Source organism: Acanthopagrus latus, chromosome 15 (assembly GCF_904848185.1).
Source record: "Acanthopagrus latus isolate v.2019 chromosome 15, fAcaLat1.1, whole genome shotgun sequence".
Lineage (NCBI taxonomy): Eukaryota > Metazoa > Chordata > Actinopteri > Spariformes > Sparidae > Acanthopagrus > Acanthopagrus latus.
Genome location: NC_051053.1, coordinates 5,367,276 through 5,392,713, shown reverse-complemented (window position 1 = coordinate 5,392,713; position 25,438 = coordinate 5,367,276). Strand labels below are relative to the sequence as shown.

General features: G+C 43.8%; 1 protein-coding gene across 2 annotated transcripts in view; it reads left to right on the top strand.

Annotated features, from left to right (window-relative positions):
- The window catches only part of spock2 (SPARC (osteonectin), cwcv and kazal like domains proteoglycan 2), a 30,444-nt gene extending 6,956 nt beyond the window's left edge, over positions 1-23,488 (top strand). The window contains exons 2-11 of one of the 2 annotated variants that reach the window (XM_037124986.1): positions 6,254-6,262; positions 6,835-6,880; positions 15,655-15,769; positions 16,088-16,193; positions 17,844-17,952; positions 18,123-18,257; positions 19,395-19,613; positions 20,151-20,213; positions 21,729-21,860; positions 22,445-23,488. In XM_037124986.1, coding sequence (XP_036980881.1) covers positions 6,254-6,262; positions 6,835-6,880; positions 15,655-15,769; positions 16,088-16,193; positions 17,844-17,952; positions 18,123-18,257; positions 19,395-19,613; positions 20,151-20,213; positions 21,729-21,860; positions 22,445-22,590 — 1,080 coding nt within the window. In that variant the 3' untranslated portion in view covers positions 22,591-23,488. The remainder of the gene's footprint in view (positions 1-6,253; positions 6,263-6,834; positions 6,881-15,654; positions 15,770-16,087; positions 16,194-17,843; positions 17,953-18,122; positions 18,258-19,394; positions 19,614-20,150; positions 20,214-21,728; positions 21,861-22,444) is intronic. The other variant, XM_037124987.1, reaches the window with a different exon arrangement.
- Positions 23,489-25,438: the final 1,950 nt, after the last annotated feature.

The window sequence follows — 25,438 nt, the reverse complement described above, 5'->3', positions numbered from 1 at the left end:
TTTCCAAGTATTTCTTGTGATCCAACTCAGAAAAACATGCACAGACATACAGATACATGCACACATGGAAACCCACGTTGTTCGGAGCTGAGATGCTTGTTCTGGAAGGCGCTGACAGGTGAGAAGGTCTCCTGGTCCGAACTAACTCAGGCGTGACCTGCAGGATCTGTTCACACGTTGAAGTAATGTGCACAGGGATCAATAAGGTCAATAAGACCGCTCCGTTAAAAAGAAGGATCTGCTTGTCTTGCCCGCTCCGAAAACAAAAAATACGATTGCAAAAGTGTAAGCGTTGTAATAAACAGTGTGTTTCTCTGCTTAATGGCAAAGGTGCAGCTGCTAGCATGTCAGGCCAACTAGCTTACTAAAGTAGCAGCCTGATCCTGTCACGCCTTAGCTTGCAAAACCTCAGCTAGACAGGTATAGCAACTGGTAGGCTAACAGCTAATGAGATGTTCACTGTACATACGTTGGAGGGTCGAATTAAGATGATGATTTTAAAAAACAGCAACAACTGCTAGTGTTCAAAATGATTTGTACAAGCATATAGACGACCCGTAGTATTCATATGGATCCTTTTTTTTTTAAGCGATGTCAGCAGCATTGGACATAACTAAGTCGATAACTGGACTTTCTCAGAGCCGGTCTGCCTTTTCCACAAGACGAGACACGTTTCAATCCAATGTTGATCCCATTGTGACTCTCTTATTTAATTACATTGTCTTAGACTCCCCTGTCTCAAATCAATGTCTGATTATTATCCCTCTTGAAGCCCCTACCAAGGCAATTTCATTGATTTTTCCATTGTTGCACATGTCTGTTTTCCAGTCGAGCTCGGTGTTTTCAGTGAAGTGTGAAGCTTCTCGCTGTTTGTACCAGATTCTCCTGTGAGTTGCAGACTGTTTTCTTATTCCCCGCAGGGCCCCGAAAGGCACAAGGTCTGATTTTATTTATAGATAGAGAGTACAGAGCTGGCATGAGTGCGCAGAGACTTTGTGGACTAAGTGTGATTTTTACAGCTGTGCGTGTGTCTGTGTGTGTGAGTGTGTGTGTGTGTGTGTGTGTGTGTGTGTGTGTGTGTGTGTGTTGTGCATGCTGTGGCTATGTCAAAAAGATAAGGACAAAGCCATACAGTTTCAGAGCTCATCACCAATATGGATCAAAATGTTTCTCAAATTCAGCAGAACCCGTGCGTTGTTGTCCTGGACCTTTTAATATGAATCCAGTGAAATGGAAAAAGCAATTCTCCATTCACGTAATTGAGTCCAATCTTTACGCTCCTTTATCTGTCCTTCACCGTCACAGTGCTTCTGACGTCAGCCACCTCTACTTGAGTATAAAGTCAGAAGAGCCTTTTTTGAACGAGGCGGGGAAATATTATGTATAACGTACATATATCTGTAGCATTTAAGTGCCACATCGCTCATTGCAGATGTAAATGAATAGCCTTTGTCCACCACCTTCAGTATGAAAGGGATTATTCATGTATGAACCAGTAAGGGGGAGTGCAATGCAGACAATATGCCTGTTCATCTGTCAAAGTATATTTTCAGATAGGAATCTATCTGCAAACTCAAGCATAAGAAATATGTAAATTATTCATTCTAACTTAGACCTGCGGGAGGGCCTACGCTCTCGGCTGTAATTGCTTTTTTTTTTTTGCGCACATCCTGGTGCATCTATTGTGTCTGGCACACAATCTGGCTTTGGATCTTACACATCTGATGTTCGCGAAATGTGGAAACAAATACGACCTCTCGCCGAGAGCATTCTTTTCTCCGCCCATGTTGAAATGCTCCTTCGGCACACACACTGACGAAACATGCAAGAAACCAGACATTGTTGCCGAAAAGTCCACATTCCTTCTCTGTCTAGCGGTCTTTGTTTGTGTCTAAGATTGCTGTTGTGAAGTGCTGTGTGAAAAGCAAAGGCATCACATCTGTGGGTATTTCTTTACTGAGGTACGGAAACACTTGCTGTACAACCCGCAAAGAAGTGATTTTCTGCCATTTTGACTTTTACAATATACCCCTGCATTATAGTAGCAATTTCAATTCAATTATTTTCTGCGGTATCAACACAACGGTACTAGCTGTGCTTTCGCGCTCAGAGCTGATAGTTTCAAGCCGAGCTGAACACACAATAGGACTCAGAGTTTCTGTGCAGAGGAACATAAAGCCTAATTTGTGGTGTAATGTAAAAATACAACCAGTCTACAGTAAATAAATATACTGAAGTACATTTTCTTAACGTCACCATTAGCCACACAACATGTGCATGTGTTTGTGGGGGGGTTTGTATGTTTTTGACTTTGGATAATTTCTGAATTTACTTGTTTTTCTTAACGGGAAGTATTTGGGGCCATTGCAGCCCGTTCGTGTATTTGTTTGTGTTTGCAGCACGTTTCCAAAATGCTGTGGATGTGTTATGCGTGTCCAATTTGCTCGTATTTGGTCTCATTTCTGGTCTATGTGCAAGTTGCGGCCTGTTTGCCCTTGATGGCTACTGTAGCATAAGAATGTTAAATACGGCTCTGTTTGAACTCGGGGATTAATATGTGTAAACGAGGGTGTAGGTCTGGTTTCATGTATGAAACTATCATTGAAGCGTAACTAAAAACAGGCAATGTGTTCCACTGTTCTATCTTCTAACAATCTAGTGTCTTTTTAAGAGAGCCGTACCTTCATTCCAGAGGCAGGGCGGCCCGTATATATAGCCTGAGAGAAAGCAAAAATACTCCTCCAGCACTCTGCGCTCCACTCGCTGCTGCTCCTGAAGGAAAACAGAAAGATAAGCATAATTTAGGGAGAAGAACTAAATGTTTAAAGCCCAGGTTCGTCTCGCAAATACCAGCGAGAACTTCTGCTCTGTATCGCTGCTTTCGTCTCCACCCTTATTTAGTCCATCGATCTGTTTCCCAAAAGCACTAACCCCAGTATCACCTTTTACTTACGCCGCCCTCCGAGCTCTGTTACGTAAGCCCCGCTCTCGACTCCGTCCTGTAAGGGAGGCGGACCGGACTCTCGCCTCTCCTCTGCAATCCTTAAGCGACAGCTCGCAGCCCTGCGCGCATGTAGAAATGAGGGAATCAGCGGGGCTTCTTCGCACCCCCTGCAGCCCGGCGTGCATGAAGATAAGTGGCGAGCAACTGGGTCTTTATGGGAATCTAGGTGGGAGGATGTGACGCCATTATGTATGTAGCATGATTGCCAAAGACAACCTCAAGGCAATGTAATGTTTTTTAATGTAATTTCTTTATTTCATCAGATTTGGGGGTTATATGCTACAAGAGTATCTTGTATATATTAACTTCAGCAGTGTGCTTCTGAGTATGTGCTGTTTCAAAGAAAGATATTTATTGCTCTTTCTGAAACCAACGGCATGTCTCCCCTATTATTACAGTTTCCAGCTGAAATTTGGATGTTTTCCTGCTTTCTGACCGGCTAATGAAATGCCCTCCATGCGTCACCGCACATGGTCAGCCTCTCCGCGCCCTCATCTCCTCAGCGACTCTCGTCTTTGAAGGGGGTTCTTGTATTTGCTTAAGGACCTTCAGCTGTCAACCGAAAAAAAGAAGAAAAAAAAAATGGGGGCAGCTTGAGCGGTCCCTGATGAAGTCTGGAGAGAGATTACAGTGGGGAGGACCTTCAGTTCAGAGTGGCATTCAGTGGCATTCTGGCAAGCAGGTGTCTGTCGGACCAGCATTGCTGGGTTAAGGGTCATCTGCTACCCGGAGACAGCAGTTTGTTTGCATAGCCGTCCTTAGATGGGCCTTTAGAATACATACAACGCAACAAGTATTTACAGTAGTAGCAGTGTGTAGGCTGCAAACTCCCAAATATGTTCCGTTGCTGTGTTGTTGCAGACATTTCCACACCTCTACCTCGATGCTCGTATTGACTTGGCAGCACCTCTGAGGCTTTTGTCACTTCACTAGTAAAAATGGCCCGGGCATGGAAACAGCGTCATATATAAGAAAACCGTTTGAAATGGTCTGCGTGGGTTGAAATTTGCTGTGAATTTTATAACCATAAGGTCTTCTTTTTTTTTTCTTTTTTTTCTTTCCTTTTGATACAGCGTGATGTTCTGCGTGGGTCTGATTTAACCACCAAAGACTGATATTAACATTATTTGTGAGAAAAGGTCAAGCACGAGCCTTCATCCGGCAGATGAGCCCGCCCAGATCTCCACATGAGAGCGTTATCACTGTCCTTTGTTACTGATGATGAGGCAGCGGTGCACTCCACTGTCACCGCGAACAAACCCCTCAGGATAACCACCGCGAACGCAGAGCACATCCGACAGCTGACATTTAACAAGAATCACCTGTCAGTCACACACACACACGCGCGCGACCTGTCAGATGGACACACACATACGCCCATCAACCGGTTTCCTGTTCGTGCCGCTCTTCCAGTCCACCTAACAAGCACAATATCTGTCTGTTACACACCGTTCCTTAGCCACACTGTAGTTCCTCATGAGCTGAACCCAATTTCTAAAGTGGACAGGCTCATCAGGTCGTGATCCCTCCCCGTTCCCCACGCAGATATGAAGGATTGTGATCTGTCAGTCAGTATTGTGGAGCTCGGCAGCAGGGCGAGCAGTCTGCCATGTTTGATGCGGAGGGTAAGCCTCCCCGCTCTGTTTAACAAGAGGAGATCTTTCTGATGTTATCAGGTAGATCACAGAGCTCCTGGATACAGCGGAGTGTTTTCAACTCCGAGCTCGCTTCCTCTAATCACTTAAAAAAAAAAAAAAAAAACGGCAGTTCTTTTCTTCAGATTTTTGGTCTCTGAGTCATATTTGTGATATAACTCCAATGCTGTGTGCCAAACTTGTCACCGCGCTCCTGAGTCTCATGCTCACTTTCATCGTACACTCAGGAGAATTTATTTTCACCCTAATGCATTTTCTGCAGCCTCTCCTTTATGAAATCATCGATTTCCAGTCTTGTCAGCGCAGCAGGACACTTTCCTCATCGGTCCTGGCAGAAACACAAATACAGAGAAGCTGCTAAATAATGCAGGAGCTGGAGCATCAATAAAGGAGACATGGGAGGCCTCTGATTAATGGCCAGGTCGTAAACTCTTTGAGGTCTTACCCTGCTAATGCGTGATTCGCCGGGCCCAGCAAGGTTAAACAACATAACCCCGCGATCATTCATGAAGCTCAGCTGGAGTGTTAAGAGAGAATGGAGACGCAAGCCAGTTTACTGGAAGCGATTTTTCTGTCATCGAGCCGGGGAAATGAGCTCAGCGCCGCAGCAACCAGAAGAGGAGCCGGGCAGCAGAAGCGCAGCGTGGTAGATTTGAACGCTCGAGCGTAGTCCTTGCCAGTGATGAAAATATTTACCTCTGTGAAATAAAAACTGCGAGGGTCAAAAGAAGAAGGTCCCAGCTTTCACGAGGGCTGCTTATTTCACATGTTGTGTCAGGATTTATCACCTTTCGGGGAGCTGCTTGGCACACGCTCCCAGTACAGTAAATGTTTACAGTGATGAGTAAGTCATCGCTAAGAAGGGGGAGGGGAGGGGTTGTAAATATCATGAAATAACTTGTAACATGTTTTTTTTTTATTTCAGATGCAGCAATATGATCAGAAAAGCTTTAAATCTGTGCCATCTCTTGTGGGATTTCTTTGTATTTGAAGAAAATACAACCAAAAAATGCCGTTTGGAATTAGAAGGATTATGTTGATCTTCACTTTTTTCATGTATGTTAGATTAAAGGCCAAATTCAACAAAGAAACAGTTTTGGTTATTTCACAGGATGGATTTCTGTTTTTATATATACAAAACAAATGGTAAACTGGTAATATATAAGAAGTGTACTGTGAAAAGTGAATATTTTTCAGTTAAAACTGGATTGAAATAACTATACATGTACTGTAGAGCTGGCACTGGACGTGAACCTTGGGGACGTGCATTTAGTAAAGCATCACACTGTGCAAACGGAGAATATGGTGGGATTTTGGAAAAGGTGATGATGATGCCAATGCTAGAAATGACCCATAAAGTCTTGTTGAAGCACGTAATCTGCAGTGTTGCGATGTTGACTGCATTAATCTTAATAAGGACGTTTTTGAATTTATTGCGTCAGTGCTAAATGTTATAACCAGACTTTTCAGGGGCCATAGAACCAATGCTGGTCCTCACAGTGTCACTGAATGCAGCTTAATACCCTGTACCTAAATTTACACTTTTCTTCACTAATATTGGCTCTTTTCTCTCCTTTTGCTGTCATTTCACCAGGAGGTAGAGGTCAGTTCTCTCCATTTTTTTTTTCTCCTACAACGCTCCTCCAGCTGCCTTTGTACAAAGTCCTTTTCATTCATGACTCATTCCCTAGTCTTTGTGTGTCTTTATCTCTGCTTCTCTATCCATCGTCTCTCCGTGTGTTTCTTTTTCACAAATCTCCTTCGACGTGCCCATTTAAATTGGAACGATTAATGTTGTAATTATGTCGGGAAAAAGGCAGGGCACTTAAAGGCAGCTCACCCCTGATGCCATATGTCTCACATATAGGGCAGTGGGTGCAGTTTTTTGTCGGACTCATTTCCATACAGACGTACAGGCACAGCCCATACCCATCTGTCTCTGGTGTGATTCACTTGGCTAATTATCATGGTGAAAGACTAATGTACACATTATAATCAGTATGCGATGATAATGTAAACTGCTTCACTTACCCATGAAGATGACAGAGTGTTAACATGTTATGCTACCAACAACACTGTGTGCTCAGGCTTGCTGTGTGAATTACGTGGCTGCTCATTCCCCGGAGCCGCTAAAAAAAATATATATTGTTCTCTTCGTTTTTTTTTTTTCTGCAGGATGATTACGTCCGTACCTGGGATGAAAATCAAGGTTCCAATGACAGTAAGTCTCGCTCACTTTGTCATCGCTTTCTCACTGCGTGCTTTGGAATATGTAAGAACGTGAAGCGGTTTTGCTCTTAATCGCTTTCTGCCGCCAACGTGTGAACAGTTTGTATTGTAATTTGAAAAATGAGAACAGCTTGTCCACTGATTACTATGGTTTCTCCAGAATAATTCCAAGGCGTCTTTTTCGCCCACCCAACACATTATAACACTAGCTAATGTTGACTTAGAAATGTAGTCCGTCAACTTATACTTGACAAAGCAAGTCAAAAGCTAACATTGCTACAAAGCATGTGAAACATATGGTGATATTTTGGATTTAGCTGGCTAATGTTAGCTAATGCTGGTTTGCTTGCAATCAGAGGAATTGCTACCTGGCTAACATAGTAAAACACTGTATTGTGTGGACAATTGCAGCTATGCATCCAGACTCAGAGCACTTATTGCTAAATTGCCTAGCTTGACATTTAGAAATTACTTTATCTACTAATGCTAGGAAGCAACGTATCTCAGGTCCATGCGGCGGCTAACCTTAGCTTTTTTGGTTAGCAAACATTAGCACTAGAGAAACACAATCTGAGTGAAAATACCTTACCAAATGACTTTGGCCTGTGTTAACAACAGTGACAATTTCGCCAATAATAAATGGTATGATGGTACAAAGTAAACGTTAGCCAGATAGATTTCATTTAGCCACACAACATGGGTCTGGCATTGGTTACTCTGAACGTTAGCTACATAACATTGATCTGGCACTGGTTGCTTCAAACATAAGCTGAAAAGAAGTTTAAAATGATAAAGTAATGTGCAATTGGCAAGCTATCATGAAGCCAATGGAACAGGAACATTTCAGACAGTGAGGATATTCTACAGAAGCCGAGAACGGCCATGGATTTTTCTCCTTCGCATGCACTGTTATCTCGTGATAACGACTTATAAGCCCGTTATCTCGATGTAACAAAGGTTGTTTTCTCGTGATAACTAATTGATTTATTTCATTATCTCCATATAACAAAGATTGCTTTCTCAGAAAGACTTTTGTTTTCGTGGGATAATTTTCAAGGCTGATGATTGCGCGCTGGTTAATGTGATCGTCCTGATTTCAGCCTACATAGCTGCCACTGTCTGGTCCAGCCTACATTTACGTTATCTTAGCTGAAGCAGCTGGATAGATTGGAGTTTGTCAGCCTCTCATCTGCAAACCGGTAGCCCCTGAACAAACCCAGTCAATTAAACAAACTTATGTAAAGAGTAACTTACTGGTAGGCTACAGCTACAGCCAGTGGCTATGGAAGCCGTTCGTGGCAGCTCTCATAGGTTAAAATCAATACTAACACATTATTAATTCATTCATGAGATCATGAGGCCCCCATCACGAGAAAACAATCTTTGTTATATGGAGATAACAAAATTAATTCATTTGTTATCATGAGAAAACAGTCTTTGTTATAAGGAGATAATGAGTTGATATAGTCTCGTCAGTATGGGAATTATACTTGTTGCTTAACCCTGAGTGTGCAGCGAGACATTCTGAGAACACACATGAATGATATCGTGAAAAATGATCCCATGGTCATCTACGCACAGAATAGTAATATTTAAGTAAACGATAATGTAGTCTGTTCTCAATAAAATTATTACAGTTTGGAACAAGGCTTTCCTAGTCCACATTAGCTCAAGTTTCCCTTTGATAATGTTAGTCTAGGAATAATATAGTCCTGCCTCTTGATGGTCTTTCCCTTGTGAGGGTAAAAGATGAAATACTATCATTAAAGGGTAATGTGAATCCACAGCTGAAATACATTCTAATTGCAGTTGCTTCTTTATCCTGTTATTATATCAGACACAGACTATCACTCTCTGCTGTTGGGCTTTTTTCAGACTCTCCTTCTGAAATTCTGTTTGCTTGGTGACTGTTGGCTGCTTGACAGGTGATGCCAAGGCCTGAAGTCTCTGAAGTAAAGACTAATTTTACTCATTCATCAGGAATGTACTTCTTCGGTGGCAGCAAAACATGTGAAACAGGCATGAGGAAATAAACTACCTGTAACACTCACTTCGTAACTGAGATACAAAGTGTAAGTCCAGGCCAAAGAAAAAGATGGAACCATATCACACCGTAGCAAGACAAACCCAATGGAATCGAGGTTATAAGTTATGCAGAATAGAGAATTGTTCATTTCTGTGCTCGACACTTTTTTTCCATTTTGATACCAGGGTCTTCTCCTGGGCTCTGTAAAATAATGAATATTATGCCCCTGGAAAAAAAAAAAAACTCTTTGTGCTCAAAATGTCTCGTCACATGCTCTGGATTGATGCACATTCATATTTCATACATGTACAGCAAATATTAAGACAACTCTGCTGGCGTGCATGCTGATGCAGTGAAAGCAAAGCCACATGATTTATTTAAAGTGAACTGTCATTAGCCTTTCCCTAAAGCATGGAGACGGAATATGTGGCCTGTATTTGAACTAAGATGCTTCCCAGACTGTCTGCGGTTCATCGTATTAGACAGCATTGCGTATGTCCCGAGTTTGTATTCTGGGGTCGGCCGTTGGCTGTCCACACTCGTAAGCGGCTCCTCAGCTGAAAAAAAGGTTGAAAGATGTTAGCGGTCTGTTTTGTCTGCTTGAGTGGATCTGATGTGGCCCCCCCCGGGAGACGCTAAACATTGGCTCTGCTTCAACCCATCACCACCTTCAGTCTAATTCCTCCCTTTTTCTCCGCTGCACTCCAGCAGAAGACATGCGTAGAGGCCGTCTGAGTTCTCCTCCCAGACTCCTGCTGCGACTCCAGCCTTAATTGAGCCCCTGCAAGATGAAGTCATGACAAGAGTCGTGTCCTAGCCCATTGTCGCTTGATTTGCAGCTCAAATGAAGTCGGCTGAATGGCAGAGTCCATTAGTGCAATTTCCAGGGGCTTAATGAAGGACTAATTATGGTTTCCAATGAAAGGCCAGCGAGGGAAGTAAAAGCATGAGAGGAGAGTGACAGTGGTGGGAGCTAATATGCCGTGATTTAGTGTAAAGCGACTGACATCAACATTATTCCTGCCAACTCCGAGGCAGCCCGGCGACGAGGAAACCGCGGACTCGGAGGAGGAAGCGAGTCGACTTGTGAAGGAGAGTGCGATAGGATGAAAATGAAAAGTTGAAAGAGGGAAAAGGACGTTTTTGTGCTCTGTTTGTCTGTAAAGAGGAAGCTGTTGCAGTGCACTGGGGGGAAAAAATGCAAAATAGAATCTGACGTGGACTGTGACTGACTGACTCTTGGTCAGTCGGTCGGATTTCTGGATCGTCAGCTGTTGCAGTTTCCCGCATGACTGCCATCGAGCGTCTGCATTCATCCAGTGTTTCTTTTAAATGAGCTATATGAAAAATGAACTGAAATAATCATCATAGTTTTGACTTCATGGGAACATGCTAGCTTCTGCCCATACGGTCTCATAATGACACTCTGTACGTCGATAGAGGCGATAGTGAGTGAGATAGTGAGATGGATGTCTTCATGTCTTGTCACAGATCTGATCTCCCTCCTTCACTGAATGTTTTAGTTACATAACCCTAACCGTAATTTATTTGTCATAACGACAATCTTTCCCTGACTTTGACCATACCATAGTTGCCGTTTATGAATATTGCACACTTTGAAAAATGATGGATTATTAAAAAAAAATGTCGTTAAACATTATCATCCAGCACTGACATTCTTATGTGGCACTAGAGTTGGAGTTATACTCTAATTTTTGTCTGGGTTAAGAGTCGATAGATCAACGTCACAAGTGGCGTATCTATAATGCAGGCATTCAGCCGTGTGTGTGCGGCTTTTATGAAACTTAAGCAAAGCTTTATATGCTCGCCTTAGGTTGTCACATGAATAGTAAGTCACTCCTTTCATTTCACACAGCATAAAGCCCTTCATCTATCTATTTCCCTTTCTCTCGTCTTGACGTGAGTGCGCTATCTCCCTCCGCTGATCTGCCTCCCTTTATGAGTGGCCTAATGAAGCGAAGGCGCAAAAAGAGGAGATTTGTCCCTCGGAGACATCACTAAATCAGTGCGATGTCTTAACTCCCAAGCTCGGATGAGCCTGCAGGCCTCATTTCTCAGCCCAGACCGCTACATCGCCGTGCGGAGGGAGAGGGAGCTTTTGAAGTGTCAACACTCCTCTAACACACAGGCAGCCGCCGCCAACAACAGACTTGAGGTGGAGAAATTTGCATTCAGGCAACACGCTTCCACTCCAGCCAGCGCCGGGAGAGGGAGAGGTCAGGGTAATTTGCAGTCGATTTCTCCAGTCAATTCATCAATCAGGCAGCTGATTGAATCACCTCGCTCTTAAGACAGTAAACATGGCAGGAGAGCGGCTGTAATTTGGACTTGTAAGAGTAAACAAGTGTGTGTGCGCACACACGCCGACACTCGAGTGTGTGTGCGTGTACAGCGCTCATGGAGGACCTGATCCTTTTATACATACACTTTCAAGTGCACCTTGGTTTTTCCTGGAGCTTATCTGAGGCGCGGAGGCCAGGTGAATGTTGAATGGACACTTTCCTCGGAAATCAATGGTTTCAAATCAATGCAGTCACCAAGGAGATAGGGAAACACGCTGAGTCCACACTCATTGGGTCTAGAGTTTGATACCTCTTGAGGCTGTTGATACACTGGTGCTTAGATAGTCTTTACACACACGCGTACACACACACACACACACACAGTATATGGTAAATTATCATTGAATGCTTCGTGGAAGTCTTCAGCTGGATCTTTACCCGCCAACAGAAAAATCTAGACAACAGTGCAACTTTTAAATGTTTTTGCTGGGAGATGCCCTGTGCGAGACCTCTCCACCGTTATTAACATATCTTTATTTCACAACATGCACCAAATCAGGGCAGACTCGCCCCACCAGGGAGACGGCCCAGCTCTTCTCTACAAGCGGCACAACTCTGAAACTCCAAAAACAGCCACCGCGATCCTCCAGGGACTCCCGCTGCCCTTCTCACCTTCACACCCCACAAATTTGTCCCTCCCCACCGCTCTCACTCCTCGGGCCACCTGGGGCCGCTTCTGTCGAATTCAAAGCCCCAAATACATGGTGGTGGAGGGATCAGCATGTTCCTCCAACTCGGGAGGGGGAGCCAGCCCCCGTCCCCAACCCCACGTATTAAAAACTAATCTTTTTAAGACATGCCTCACATCATCACGTCATCCTCTCGCGACTGAATCTGATTCAATCCCCTAATGACGCTCTAAAATAAATCTTTCAACTTTTCATCTAATTTTGGCTTGAACTAATGTTAGTACCTTTTTATTATACACCTACACAATCATTCTGGGGTCACAAGAAAGTTTTCAGGAGATTTAAAGCTGCAGTATAGTAGATATATTCTGTTATGTTTTTATTGATATGTCTGTACAAATAAGAAAGATTTTTCCCGGAATACACGCTGAAGAAGGGCAACATGCCTGAAACATTCATGTGGCAAGAATGAACAGTTTGATGGGAGTGCTGTACTTTATTTTTCTTTTATTTATATGTCCGCCAAGGAGGTTATGTTTTTGTCCTCAAACAGATTTCCATGAAGGTTAGATGGAGGATTGGTCTCGGCCCAGAATAGAGGCAACTAACTTCGGTGCGCATCTGGATAAACAGACGGATCCAGAATTTTTTTAGCACCTTTTTTTTTTTAAGATTTGATTTCAACATTTTTTATTGATTTCTCAGTGGATAGTGCACAGATAAAAGGTGTAATAAGGTGGCTGGTATCTATGGGTGTGTACAAAAGGGGACTGGATGTGCAGTAGGCCCTTTACGCGGTGCCATTCTAGTTTTACCTGGAATGGTCAACATTTCTGGAAACACCTAATTGTTTTGAGAAGATCTACACCATTGTTGTTTCAATGGATGCCCTATTTCTTTGTTTTGTATAAAAGACAAAATGTAAAAAAAAAAGGAACTCAAGCTCTGATTCACGTGGCTGAACAGCCAATCACAGTGATTTCTCTCACCGATCACTGATTCTACACTCAAACGGCCCCAAAATCTGCTGGCAAGGGCTGACTAGTGCCAGCAGTGTAGGACGGATTGTTACGATCAGGGTTACAGATGCTCAGCAGTGGCCCAAACATTGGCCACTTGTGTCAGGGCCACTTGAAACTTCTCTGTTGTTTGGTTCACTTTGAATGACGCGGTTCTCTATAGCAGTAGTCAGCTGGTATATATAGCATAACATAGGATTTAGCAGCCAGATCATTTCTCTCAGGAGTTGGTGGAGACCAAAATAGAGCTAAAAGGAGAGTGAATATACAGCCCCAAATGAATGCTAATGTTGCTCTATGTCTGCTTGTGTACATAAACGGCTCTCACCGTCACAGGTTTGCAATATGTAAGGGTTGTGTTTTCACCGCCTGCAAGTAGCCAAGAAAATCAATAAACCGAGGTTTAAGTTTAGACCTTCATTCTCTGTTTCCTGGCTCGCTGGTTATCTTTCGTCACTGTGAGAATCCAAGCCTATTTTTGCGTTAACTGGACTAACAACTGTAGATATGCCAGAGACATGTCTGGCTTCGCTGCTACCTAGAAAACAGGATTGCACTGATGATATTACTGACTGAGTGTGTAAATAGGAGATAAGAGGGTCATGATGAGGATGCGGGCCTGAGCTCGACTTCCGTTATCCTCAATCTGCAGGGATAAACCTCATGCAAATCGGGATTGGATTAGACTGAAGCACGGGGAGCCTAATTAGGAGAGGTTTACTGCTGCGGGCATTAGTTTAATACCAAAGGAGAGACTCTCGGAAAGTACAACTGGAAGTAGGTTGGTGCATCGGGAGGCTGAGCAGAGAAAGACGTGGATGCGGCGAGGAAAACGACAGACGTGCAGGCAGAGCGGGAGCGTGCGAATGCGGAGTGAAGGCGTCTGATCCGGGGAGAAGACAAAAGGGAGTGCGGGGAAAAAAGACGGGGGAAAGAAAGGCTAGATTGATAGACGGAAAGCGGGGAGGGAGAGAGTTCTCCGAACCACCAGATTGAGCTGCAAATCACAGTCAACCCAGAAATGATTCCCGGACCACGGGAGAGCCTGTTGCTATGGAAACGTCATCATCGCAGGCACTGCTTTAATCCGTGGAAGCCTGTTAAGTTAACATGAGGCTCAGGCAGCCACCTTATGCTTCTGTACTCACAACACAAAGCTCTGCCAGCATTGTAGCTCGTTCGCTACTGACAAGATTTATTTACAAATGTTTTGCCATTAGAAGGCAGGATTATCTGCTCTGTGTTTGCGTGCCGCTCCTTTTAATTTCGCCCGCCCGAGTGTCGGTTAAATCTGCCTTGGATGGATTGTAAAAATAAATAGTTGTGCATACCTGCGTCTGTGCTGTATCCCCATTAGTACCTTAATCTCCTTCTCCTCCTGGGTGTCAGGAAGTATCGCCAGGTTTTAATTGGCTGCCGCATCCTGATTTTGCAGATACACTGGTGTGAATTGGATGGGGGGGTGGAACGTCAAACCTGCACGGAGGGCTGGCAGTGACAGAAGAGTAGCGAGAGAAAAGCCGGGAGATGTGTATGATACTGTACACTGAGATATTCTACACAATCAATGCCAACTGGGAAGGGGCCGACCAGAGAATAAGGCTCCACTGTTGACAGTCTAAATGGATGAGGAGTCTGCGTCTGGGCATTAATGCCTCCGAGCCTCGCTGTTTCTCAGCCAGAGCAGTCAGTCAGTCAGTTATACAACCAGCTCAGCCCTGACAGGGGGGTGTATTGTTTTGGATTTGCTTCTCAAATCAGATATCTGTCGGTTCGCTTCGATAATCCTGTGATGTAGGCAGCATTAATGTATTCAGCCACCGGAGAGGACAACGGAGGAGATCCTAAGCCTGTCTGCTAAATAATAACAGCGCCATGGAGCAGGATGCAGTCGGAGCAGGGGTTGAGTACGAGGACTTCTGTCGTATGGCCGAAACCCCAAACAGTGAATACGCTGTGTTCTGCTGTGCCGTGCTGATGGATCGTGTAGGTGAAGAAAGGCTGGGGGGGTGGGGGGGGATATGAAGAGAATAGAGTGTGACATCCAGGTCGGGCTCCAGGCGGCCCGCTAGGAAGAGACAGCTGTGACATATGAGTGTGTGTGGGGTGCTGACATGCGGTCCGGCATTAGGTGCAAGCAGAGGACGTGATGGATGAGGTGGAGTGAGCCGGCCATGCATCAGGAGCAGTATCCGTCTTAGGATGTCACCTGAAGTTTAATATTAAAAAAATGTAGTCGAAAGGCCCATTTTATGATCATCTCCTGTTCATGCTTTCGTTCTGTGTCTCCACTAGAAACTGTTTATGTCACATTATTTTTATTATACGGTCCATATGAAAACCTACTGCATTGCTCCCTGGATTGAGCCTTTTGATACTTTTGTAGTATTTGTTTATATAGTGCTCAGACATCAGAAATAAAGTAAATCAGGAAATCTCCCTATGCTGCCTGCATATAAAAAAAAAAAAATCAGCTTCATAAGAAACAAATGAATCAACTTCATCCTGTTAGAGAGCAAGGCTTTTCATTTTCGTGTTTACAGAGTTAATTCGTTGGAGTGCGAGACAGCTCAGCACCGCTCTAATAATTTGGGCTGACTCTCAGGTAACAGCGGGCAAATAGAGCAGAGAGGTTTGGGATTTGTGACTGCTGGTGAAAAGTGGAATGACGGGCAGAGAGAAAGGGCAAGAAGCGACAGTATACATCTCATTTTCTGCTTCTCTCCCAGATGTAGACACCACCAAGGACCCCTGTCAAAAGGTTAAGTGCAGCCGACACAAGGTGTGCATCGCCCAGGGCTACCAGAGAGCTGTATGCGTCAACCGCAAGAAGCTCGAACACAGGTGAGTGAACTGACCCGAGTCCCAAAACACACTCGCGTAGTCAAAAATCGCCTCTGCTAATGCACACTTACATAACACAGACCAGTTACAGTTTCCCTGTCAGCCACAGTGATGATAATAAAGCTTGTTTTGTGGACCAGTGCGGTGCGGCTGCCTGCTGTTTAATGATAAGCGAATGCATTCAGACGACACGGAGCGGGGCTGTTTGCTGCGTGTCCAGGTTGCCGCTGCTGTGTCTGTGCTCTGAATTGGCGCAGCAGTGGCTGTCTCAGCTGGACGCGCCAGGCTGAAGTGTTTGTGCGTCCTCTTGTCCTGCAGACTGAAGCAGCCGGCTCTCAGGTCTCCTGATGGAAACTGTCAGCCCTGTCCCATCTCCTCCTCCGGGCCTGTGTGTGGGTCAGACGGACACAACTACGCCTCGAAGGTACACCGAAGCCAATAAACGCCAAACTGAATTTGATGCAAACCTTAACAACAGAACATTATTCATTGCACTGAACATTATTTTCCATGTGATTTTTCATACATTTGCAATAAAGTCTCACAATCCTGAAATAAATCCTTCCTTAACGAAGGTTATGATGTTCAGTTTTCAGAGAGATGTTGATTAAACTTAATGATTTGGAGGCTGTAGACTGTGTTGCTGGTAAGTAGGTTGATTCATACTAAGAGGTGTTATCCTGTCATTCCCATTTATATCAATGAGGGCAGAGTAAACACCTGCATCCTTCAAAATAAGTATGATATAAGATGAATCAAAGCCTCTCCAAAATCATCTGAAAAAAGCATCATAACCTCAATGAAGACGTGATTAATACTGTTGTATTAGACTGTATTAGTGTTACCTGCCTGTGCCTGATTGAAATAGTTTTTAACGGTTCAAGAGTGAGATATTTTCCCATATGGAGACCAAAACTGAATTCACCAGGGGGCCATGTGTAAATCTGTCTACTTCTGATGAAGCTACACTTTGTGTAACTTGCATTTCTTTTCTTTTCTTTTCTTTTCTTTTCTTTTCTTTTCTTTTCAAAAGCTCACAAGTTGACAGACATAAACACAGCTGCTGTCTTGTGGCTGTACAAGTGATTACAAGAGTGTTCTCCATAAACGTGTTTGTACGTCAGTATCATGCTTGCAGCACATTTCTGCTGCTCCCAACTGTCGACAAAAACAATTAAGGCAGGTTAAGTTTAAAAATAGAAAAAATATGTGTTCTTGGTGTGGGTTGTTTTTTTTTTTTGTTTGTTTTTTTTGCCTTAATTGGCGTGAACATGTGTATTTCTCTGAGAAGAATCGAAGGTAGATAATCACCGAGTGTAGGTGGGAATCACTGGCAGTGATCCTGCACAGCAACGCCTACAGTGCAGAAGTGAAAAGAACGCTTGTATGTGTGTGTGTGTGTGTGTGTGTGTGTGTGAAGATTCAGCTTGACAATATGGTCTCTATGCTTTGTGATAACATACTGCATGTTGTGTTGATCAGAATTGCAAAAATGGTCATAACACCTCGTACCCATGTAGGATAGGCAGCAGACACGTGTTAAAATGTTTGCATTGAAATACGGTGCAGTACCTTTGTGCAACGACATGTGCATCAGTGAGATGGTGATACGTTTATTCACAGCTTTGACTTTATGTTAAAAACGTGCTTACGCAATGCACCGCGCATTGTGGCATAAATAGTGACATACACCTTGCGCATTCAGAGCTGAGCGGTGTGTAGAGCCTCTCAGGGGGGAAAAAAACCGAGACAAAGAGCCCTGATATATGGCCTCAGAAGGACCAATTGGGGGTTCGCGGTGACAGAATCCCCTGTGTTTATTGATTTATGCTTTGTCTTTTGGATCACTATTCCTGACCTTGTGTGAGGTTGGAAAGCACATTCAGGAGAAAATCTCAGATTTGAATTAAGGCATACAGTCCGTCACCCTCATGAATATTTGATCTGTGTTGCAGCAATAACTCATTTTACTTCACCTTTGTGTCCCCTTGTCGATGTCGCTGGTGTGTGTGCGTTAATCACTGTGTGTGTGTGTGTGTGTGTGTGTGTGTGTGTGTGTGTGTTTGTGCTGCAGTGCAAGCTGGAGCAGCAGGCGTGTCTTACAGGGAAGGATCTCACCCTGAAGTGTTCAGGTCTGTGTCCTTGTCCAACTGCCGCCCCGACATCCAAGGAGAGTAAACATGGTGAGATCAAACACACACAATAACTGTGACAAAGAACAAATATAGATTATTTATTATTATTCATTTTGTATTTCTGTCTCAAACACGCACGAGTAAAGCGATCGTCATCGCAACAATGGCTGCTACAAATTTCGATATTTTTTTTTTTCCCCCCCCTCCGGCCTGCGCAGAGGGCTGCACCGGACAGGATCTGGCTGATCTCGGGGAGCGTCTGAGGGACTGGTTCCAGCTTCTGCAGACCAACGCCAAGCAGAACAACAATAGCAAGTCCGGGGCCAGAAGCACCGCAGCCAGCACCACATCAGGTTAGAGCCGCTGCTTCATGAATCCCGACTGCATAAAGAGGGAGTTAGAACTACTTTATGAAAAGAGGCAGTAAACTGGCGATGTTATCTGTTTTATTGTATCTCTGTGGGGGCAATGGATGTTGTCGCCTGCAAGCTACCACTAACATTAAAGTTGCCACTACAGTTCTCGCAGATTTTACTACACAACTGTGAAGATGTAAAATTCCCTCAAACCCCTTTATGCCTCTGAAATAAACAACCTGGTGGCCTTTTACATGGCTCAAGAAGGTAGTCATGATGAGCAAGGGTAATTGCGTCGTGCAGTTACATGGCGACACAGGTTGGATTCCAAATCCCACTAGCACAAACGAACGGCCTCCAGCTTAACACAGAAGTTCCACAGAGTCCCTTTAACATGTGACTACAAAAAGTGCAAAGTGTCTGAGAAGATCATGGCACCAGGATCATGTGACCTTACACCGTAATGTTGCCTTTTAACAAACATCGGTGTGTTTGGTGATACTGCCGTCGATATTCAGCTGACGGTGAGGTCTGATGCGCTCTTTACATCTGCCAAAATAAAAAAAGTGTTTCATAGGAAAGGGGAAAGTTGACTGAGGTTCATCTGTGTACCAAACTTGCATGACTCACATTGCAGCACCAAGTGAAAAATGGAGAGTAAAATCCTTGAAAATGTTGCTTTATGATTGTGCTGGTGATGCTTCCGCCGTCGTGTTTTCTGCAGCTCTCAGAAAGGTTTCAGTAGCTCTTTGGGTGGATGAATGCAGACAATGCTGCATCACAAACAGGAGCTTGCTGTGTCGGCTACAACTTAAAGACTGCCTTTGAGCATTCACATAGTTTTAGACGTGAGTCTACACAATGCTTTTATGCATCTGGCACCAGGTCTTAACTAGACTGTAAAGATTTAAGTGGTAAACCAGTGCAAAAGGTTGATAATGATGAGATCAAATGCTATTTTCTTTAAGGAAAGGAAGTTTTTCATTGAAACAAGTAACAGTAAAATAACCGGGTGGATTTGTATTGAAAACAGCTCAGATATTTTTGAGCACACTGGCAGGGTTTCATCTTCCATTTGTACAGCTGTCCCCTGATAAGAAATGTTTGTCTGTCTGTCTGTCGTTGTGTTTGCAGTGCTGGACAGGAGCCTGGTGGCCAGCTGTAAGGACTCCATAGGCTGGATGTTTTCCAAGCTGGACACCAATAGTGACCTGTACCTGGACCAAGCTGAGCTGGCTGCCATCAACCTGGACAAGTACGAGGTGTGCATCCGGCCCTTCTTCAACTCCTGCGACTCCTACAGGGACGGCAAGGTGTCCACTGCCGAGTGGTGCCTCTGCTTCTGGAGAGAGAGTGAGTATCCTGGGCGGGCTCTGTGGGGTTTATGCTCTGTACGTACACAGACATTCATCACGTGCCGCGTGTGCTGACATGTTTCCCCTCGGCACACGCATTGAAACTTCAAGGCGCTCGGCTGCCCTCAGGTGTAGCCACCTCTGCGCTGTGTGCTGGTCCGTCACTATTTGTCTTCCTACTCGTCCTCCTGCCCCCCCCCCGTAGGGGAGGGGTCACCGCGAGGAGGTAAAAACATTCCTGCTGCTCGTCGACAGCCTGTTTCTCCCACAGCGCTGGGAGATGGGGCCTGTCTGCCAGCCAGCCAAGCAGAAACTAGGTCTCAGTCCCAAGCCAACACTGATCTTGAAGAAAAGACATGGGGATCGATTTTAAAATCTGCAGATCATTAGAAACCATTGATTTCGCTGTTGACCTTTGATCGTTTTCGTCAGATTTTAGATCACCATTACCTCTGTTCTGTGTTTGATCGTGCCCAGGAGTGCACTTTGTTTCCGTTGTTTACTCTTGTAAAAAACAATTTTCTGTTCTTTTCAGAGCCCCCTTGCCTGGCTGAACTCGAGAGGATCCAAGTTAAAGACGGCGGCAAGAGAAAGTTTGGTAGGTATCTGACTCGCCGTGAGAGCATTTCAACCCAATTGGATCTGTCGTTCCCGTTCGAGGGGTTTTCATCGAGCGGGCGGCAGGCAGGAGGCGGGGATTAGTCCCTGATCAGTCTTGTGGATTAGAACTGGATGCTGACAGACGGCAAAGCAAAGCAGCCGTCAGTGTGTCTTACATGTATGTGTGAGCGGGTGAATATGTGAGTGTGCGTGTGTTTTTTGTTTTTTTTTCTTGGACATGTGTGCGCACTGCAGATTTTGGCTGGCTGGGCTCTGAGTCAGGACTCTCCAAGGACACAGAGCAGCGAGCAGGGGGCAGGCTGCCAGCTCAACGCTCAGATGTTCCCCCAGAAAGACTCGACAGACACTGTTTTTCTGTGTTTTGTCTCATTAATGTCACGCTTTTTCTTTCTTTATTCACATAAGAGTTGTCTTTGAAATATTACCATCATATGAGGACTATGCCAGTTCAAGCATAATATACAGCAGGGTGTTAGACATGTGACAGAAATAACGTATTCAACAGTATTAAATGTCCTTCAACAGTTCACTCTCAGGTCGTGCCTGGACCCTTTTGTATCGCTGTATACATTGTCATATTTCCTCATGCAGTGTGATTGGGCGGTCACTTTTCCGGCTGGAGAGTAGCGTCTGGTTACCATGGAGACACCTGAAACCTTTCATAGAAGTATGAATTGAACATCTTGCCCGGCGCTTTGATTTGTATTGTGCAACACTCAAGTGTCGAGCACCCCGCCGTGAGTCAGGCTTTACTCTCCTTAAAGAGACAGGTCACCCAAAATCAAAAATTGTCTGTGGATTGTCTTGTGTAACTAGGGTTACTAGGGATGCCGTTGAGTTCTAGCATGCTTTTATCAGATAGCTGATTGCCATCTAGTGCCATTAAATTCACGAGAAGGCGGACACCTCTATGGCAGATATCCCCAAATTCTCTCAATTCACACCAAACAACCTAGATGGATAAACCGCACTAAAGGGAATTTGAAAAGTATGTGTTTTTAATTTTTTTGATCTTCGGCCGAACCGTCGCTTTTAGAAAAATAGCCCGTTCAGTTAAGTTTTACCTCAGTGATAAATGCAACTACAATATATTTTCCTCATGCGCGAACACAGGCTGTGTTTCATATTCATGGGATGGTTCACAAATTGAAAACTTTCCAATCTCTTCTCCTCCCTTATCCGATGATGATTAGCTAACCGCCCCACACACACACACACACACACACACACACTCTACACCACCCAACATGCTGCAATATGCTGACTTTATACTTATTCACCCCTATCTTGCTCCTAGAACATATTTGTATTCATGGAATATGAAATTGGCTGCCACATATGCTGCATGCATTACATTCTCACTTGGGCTCGGCGCCATGTGTAATGAGGCATGATTCATGGGCTTTTGAGAGATTATGCGACATGTAGGCTCTTATAGGGTACGTAAGGCTGACTTTCCGTTCTGTTGTTTATTTTTGCGTGCCAACGCCAGGTCGATTCATCCCCAGCTGTGATGAGGACGGCTACTACAGGAAGCAGCAGTGCGACAGGGGAGAGTGCTGGTGCGTTGACCAAAACGGGGGAGAAGTGGCCGGATCGAGGATTCGTGGCAAGCCAGACTGCGGTGAGTCACATAGGTTTCAGCTGTCAATATATATGAAGAGAAGTCTAACTTGAAAGCTGAACGTAGCCAGGAGAAGAAAAAAAAAAAAAAAAAACAGCTCAAAATGTCTGCTGCGGATTGGCCCATTTCTCTGCAGCACCCCACACACACACACACACACACACACATTCTGCACAAGGCTTCCTTTATGTTAAAGGACTGGGGCCCACCGCAACATAACTCACTGCAGGGACCAGTGCCACATTCATGTGTCCAAAGTCATTTGCATTCTAAAGCGCTGCTTGTCGCTGTGAGAAAAGTCTTTCAAGATAAATGAGGACTGGTTGGACTGAACCTGCGCCTGATAAGAATGGGTCCCCTGGCAAGGTTTAGAAATAGCTATTAAAATCCAGACAAAGTCAAACATATGCCCCTTCCTTTTTGGCATAGAAGTCAATGTTTTTAAATTGATTTTGGCATTTCTCATTGGTACAGAAAGGAATCCATCAAAGTTGAGGGGAAGACACACTGAAGAGAAGTAATTACAATACACAAGATGGCCACAGCGGATAATTCAATCTGTTTGCACTCTGTTTGTCTTGCAGATGATGAAATGGCATATTCAGGAGATTTCGGCAGTGGGGTCGGATGGGAGGACGAGGAAGAGAAAGAAGCTGAGGAGACTGCAGAGGAGGCTGAGGAGGAAGAGGGAGAGGTGGGAGAGGTGGATGATGGGGGATATATCTGGTAACCAGTCCAGCGTCTAAACAGGAGCATCTTGATGGTCCCACATACACAAACACACACATAGACACACACACACACACAAACACAGACAAATCCTTCAAAGAGATGGACGCGGTGAAGCTCTCACACTCAGAACAACACTGGAAAAAGCGAGGGAGAGGGATGCACGGGTTGGGAGAGGGAGGATGCATATGTAATCGGGGTATTTAATGTTACAGGATGTTCTTAAAAAGGGTAGGGGAAGGGGGGAAATATCACTATTAGGAAATGTTGGGTCTGGAGTCAAGATTTTTGCCCCCCCCCCATACTTGTGAATCTTTGTTCTCTTCTGTTGTCTGTCCTTTGAACCATCTTTGAGCAGTTTTTAGCTGATGCATAACTGAGACTTTGAGCAGTGGCAGGTGCTTGTCATGTGCTTGCATAAAAAAAATATATATATATATATATGGAGAAAGATTGGGTGCATTTCAGTAGTCTAAATTGGCCCTCTTTCATCTTTTCCCTCTGCGGATCAACAACATTTAGATAACCAGTTTCGGTTTTAGGCAGGAAACTGGGGGTAAAGAGAGGAAGCCTCGTGAGAGTATTGAAAAGCACCCATTTACTTTTTTGTGTCATACGCTTTGGCTCATATGTGACAGTAGTGCTCTGTCTCATTCATGACTTATAAAAGAAAAAAATGAATAAAAAAAAAAGGTTTCTCACGCGTCACTCTTTAGCTTGTATATAATGTGTGTATCAGAAGACAGATTGTCACATATTAGTCCCGTTATCAATGCCTCGACTAGCGGAGTATACTGCTCAGTTGAAAAGTGTACATCGTATCATAATGTGAATCAATTATTGTGTTTAATAAAAAAAAATAAAATAAACTGGTCTAAGTGGCCCAGCTGGCCACCGTACATCTGAGTCTGTGCGTTTGTTCTCTCTCCTTGTCATGTGTAGAGCACTTCTTTTCAGCAAGCGTTGCCAATTCAAAAAGAGTGCTCAGCTTACACTAGGTTTTGAAGGCTGATATTGATCTATATATCTGAGTTTAAGCAAGGCTGAGAGTTTAAAGCCATTCTAGCAAGCTCTGTCAGGCTGTGTTAAAGGGTGACTCTTACAGTTTTACAAATTAAAGTATGAGTACCTTGGGGAGTACCTCTGCATGAGAGGAAAAAGTAGTATAAAGCCTTGTGTGGCTCCAGAGGAAGCAGCATGTAATCTCATGTATTGCCCCTTGTGATGTCCCAGTTTCAAAGTTGCATTGTGGGTAATGTACCAGGTTTAGGAAAGCAGTACTCCTATAACACTGTTGTACTCATTATCAACGATTTAAAGACAAATGATCAGAACAGAGCAGAACCAAAGATATCATCTTTTTTTACCCACTTGCCTACATTACCCACAAAGCAACTTATACCACACAACCACATATGCAGCAGTAATCTTAATGAGACATCTTAATGATGTGAAATTGGTGAAGTCACACTAAATGCTATCACTAGCATGCTTACATGCTTGCAATGACAATGACCTGCAGATGTTCAGCAGATTGACCATGTTCAGCAGAACAGTTCAGTATGTTAGCATGCTAATATTTGCACCATAACAAACTCATCTGAGGCTGATATCTTAAAAAAGTATGGTTAGGGCTGGAAAAAGATTTTTTTATTTGATGATTACACTGACTGTCTGAAAAGTTTGAGGATGCCAACAGTCATTAAAACACACCCACATCCCCCAATGTAAAACTTTACCTTTACCTTTACAGTAAAGTCTGTACTGACAAATCATTTCATTATTCTTCCATTAAACTCAAGTGTATATGATTATGATTTTAGCAGCAAGGCTCTATGTAATGTTTGTCTATCTGTCTGTATTTGTCGGATTGTTGCTCGGTCGGTTGGTCTTCCATTCCAGTCCACAATTAAATATTTCAAATTACTTTCTTACTGGTGTCCAGAGGATGGAACCCATTGACTTTGGTGCTCCTTAGGCGTTCCCTCGTGTTTGACCGTGTGTGAGGCACTAACCATGATCTTCACTGTTGTGTCTTGTTACATATTGACAGACATGTATGAGCCAATATGTGTGTCATAAGCCAGATTTGTTAGATAATATCATCCATGCTGAAATATCGGTTAGGCTCTAATTACAACAAAGCCCGTCATTACTTCACCCTCGTCCCTGAGCCAAAGTCTCCCTCAAGCAGTTTCTGTAATTGATGACGCACCAACGACATGTAGGTCAGAGCTTTGTGCATAGAAATACATTATTTCATTATATTTATGGTTTAAAATCTTGCTTTTGCTACAGATATAATCAACCAGTTGTATGATGTGTTGGATTTTTAGATCAGGTGACTTAAATGAGGTAACACACTAATCCACGTCATTTTCAACCTTCAAGCTATAAGTACTGCAAGAAACAGAGATCAAACAGTCTCAATTTAATACAAATCCCTTTAGACGACCTACTTGAGCAAACAAGACCATCATAGAGAAGATTAGCCATTTCTTTATAGTCACCGGGTCAGAAAAGTAAAAAAAATAAAAATAAAAATTCTAACAGTGGAGTGCTGATGACCAGTTGAGGGTCACAGAGAGAAAAAAGCTGCGCTGTTGTCTTTTGGTACGGCATAACGACAAAATTGACTGTTTTGTCCACAGGGGCTGGCAGAATCAATAACAAAATTACAAGTTATAAAGTACATTTAACTACATTATTTGAACTTAGACATTGAGGAAAAACATAACTTTTGCAGCCGATCTTAAAATTTCCATTTCAAAAACATGCTATAACTTTGTATCCTCTGAGGGGCAGAACATATTGTCAGCTCACTTCGACTCTCGTTCTGCAGTGGAGTG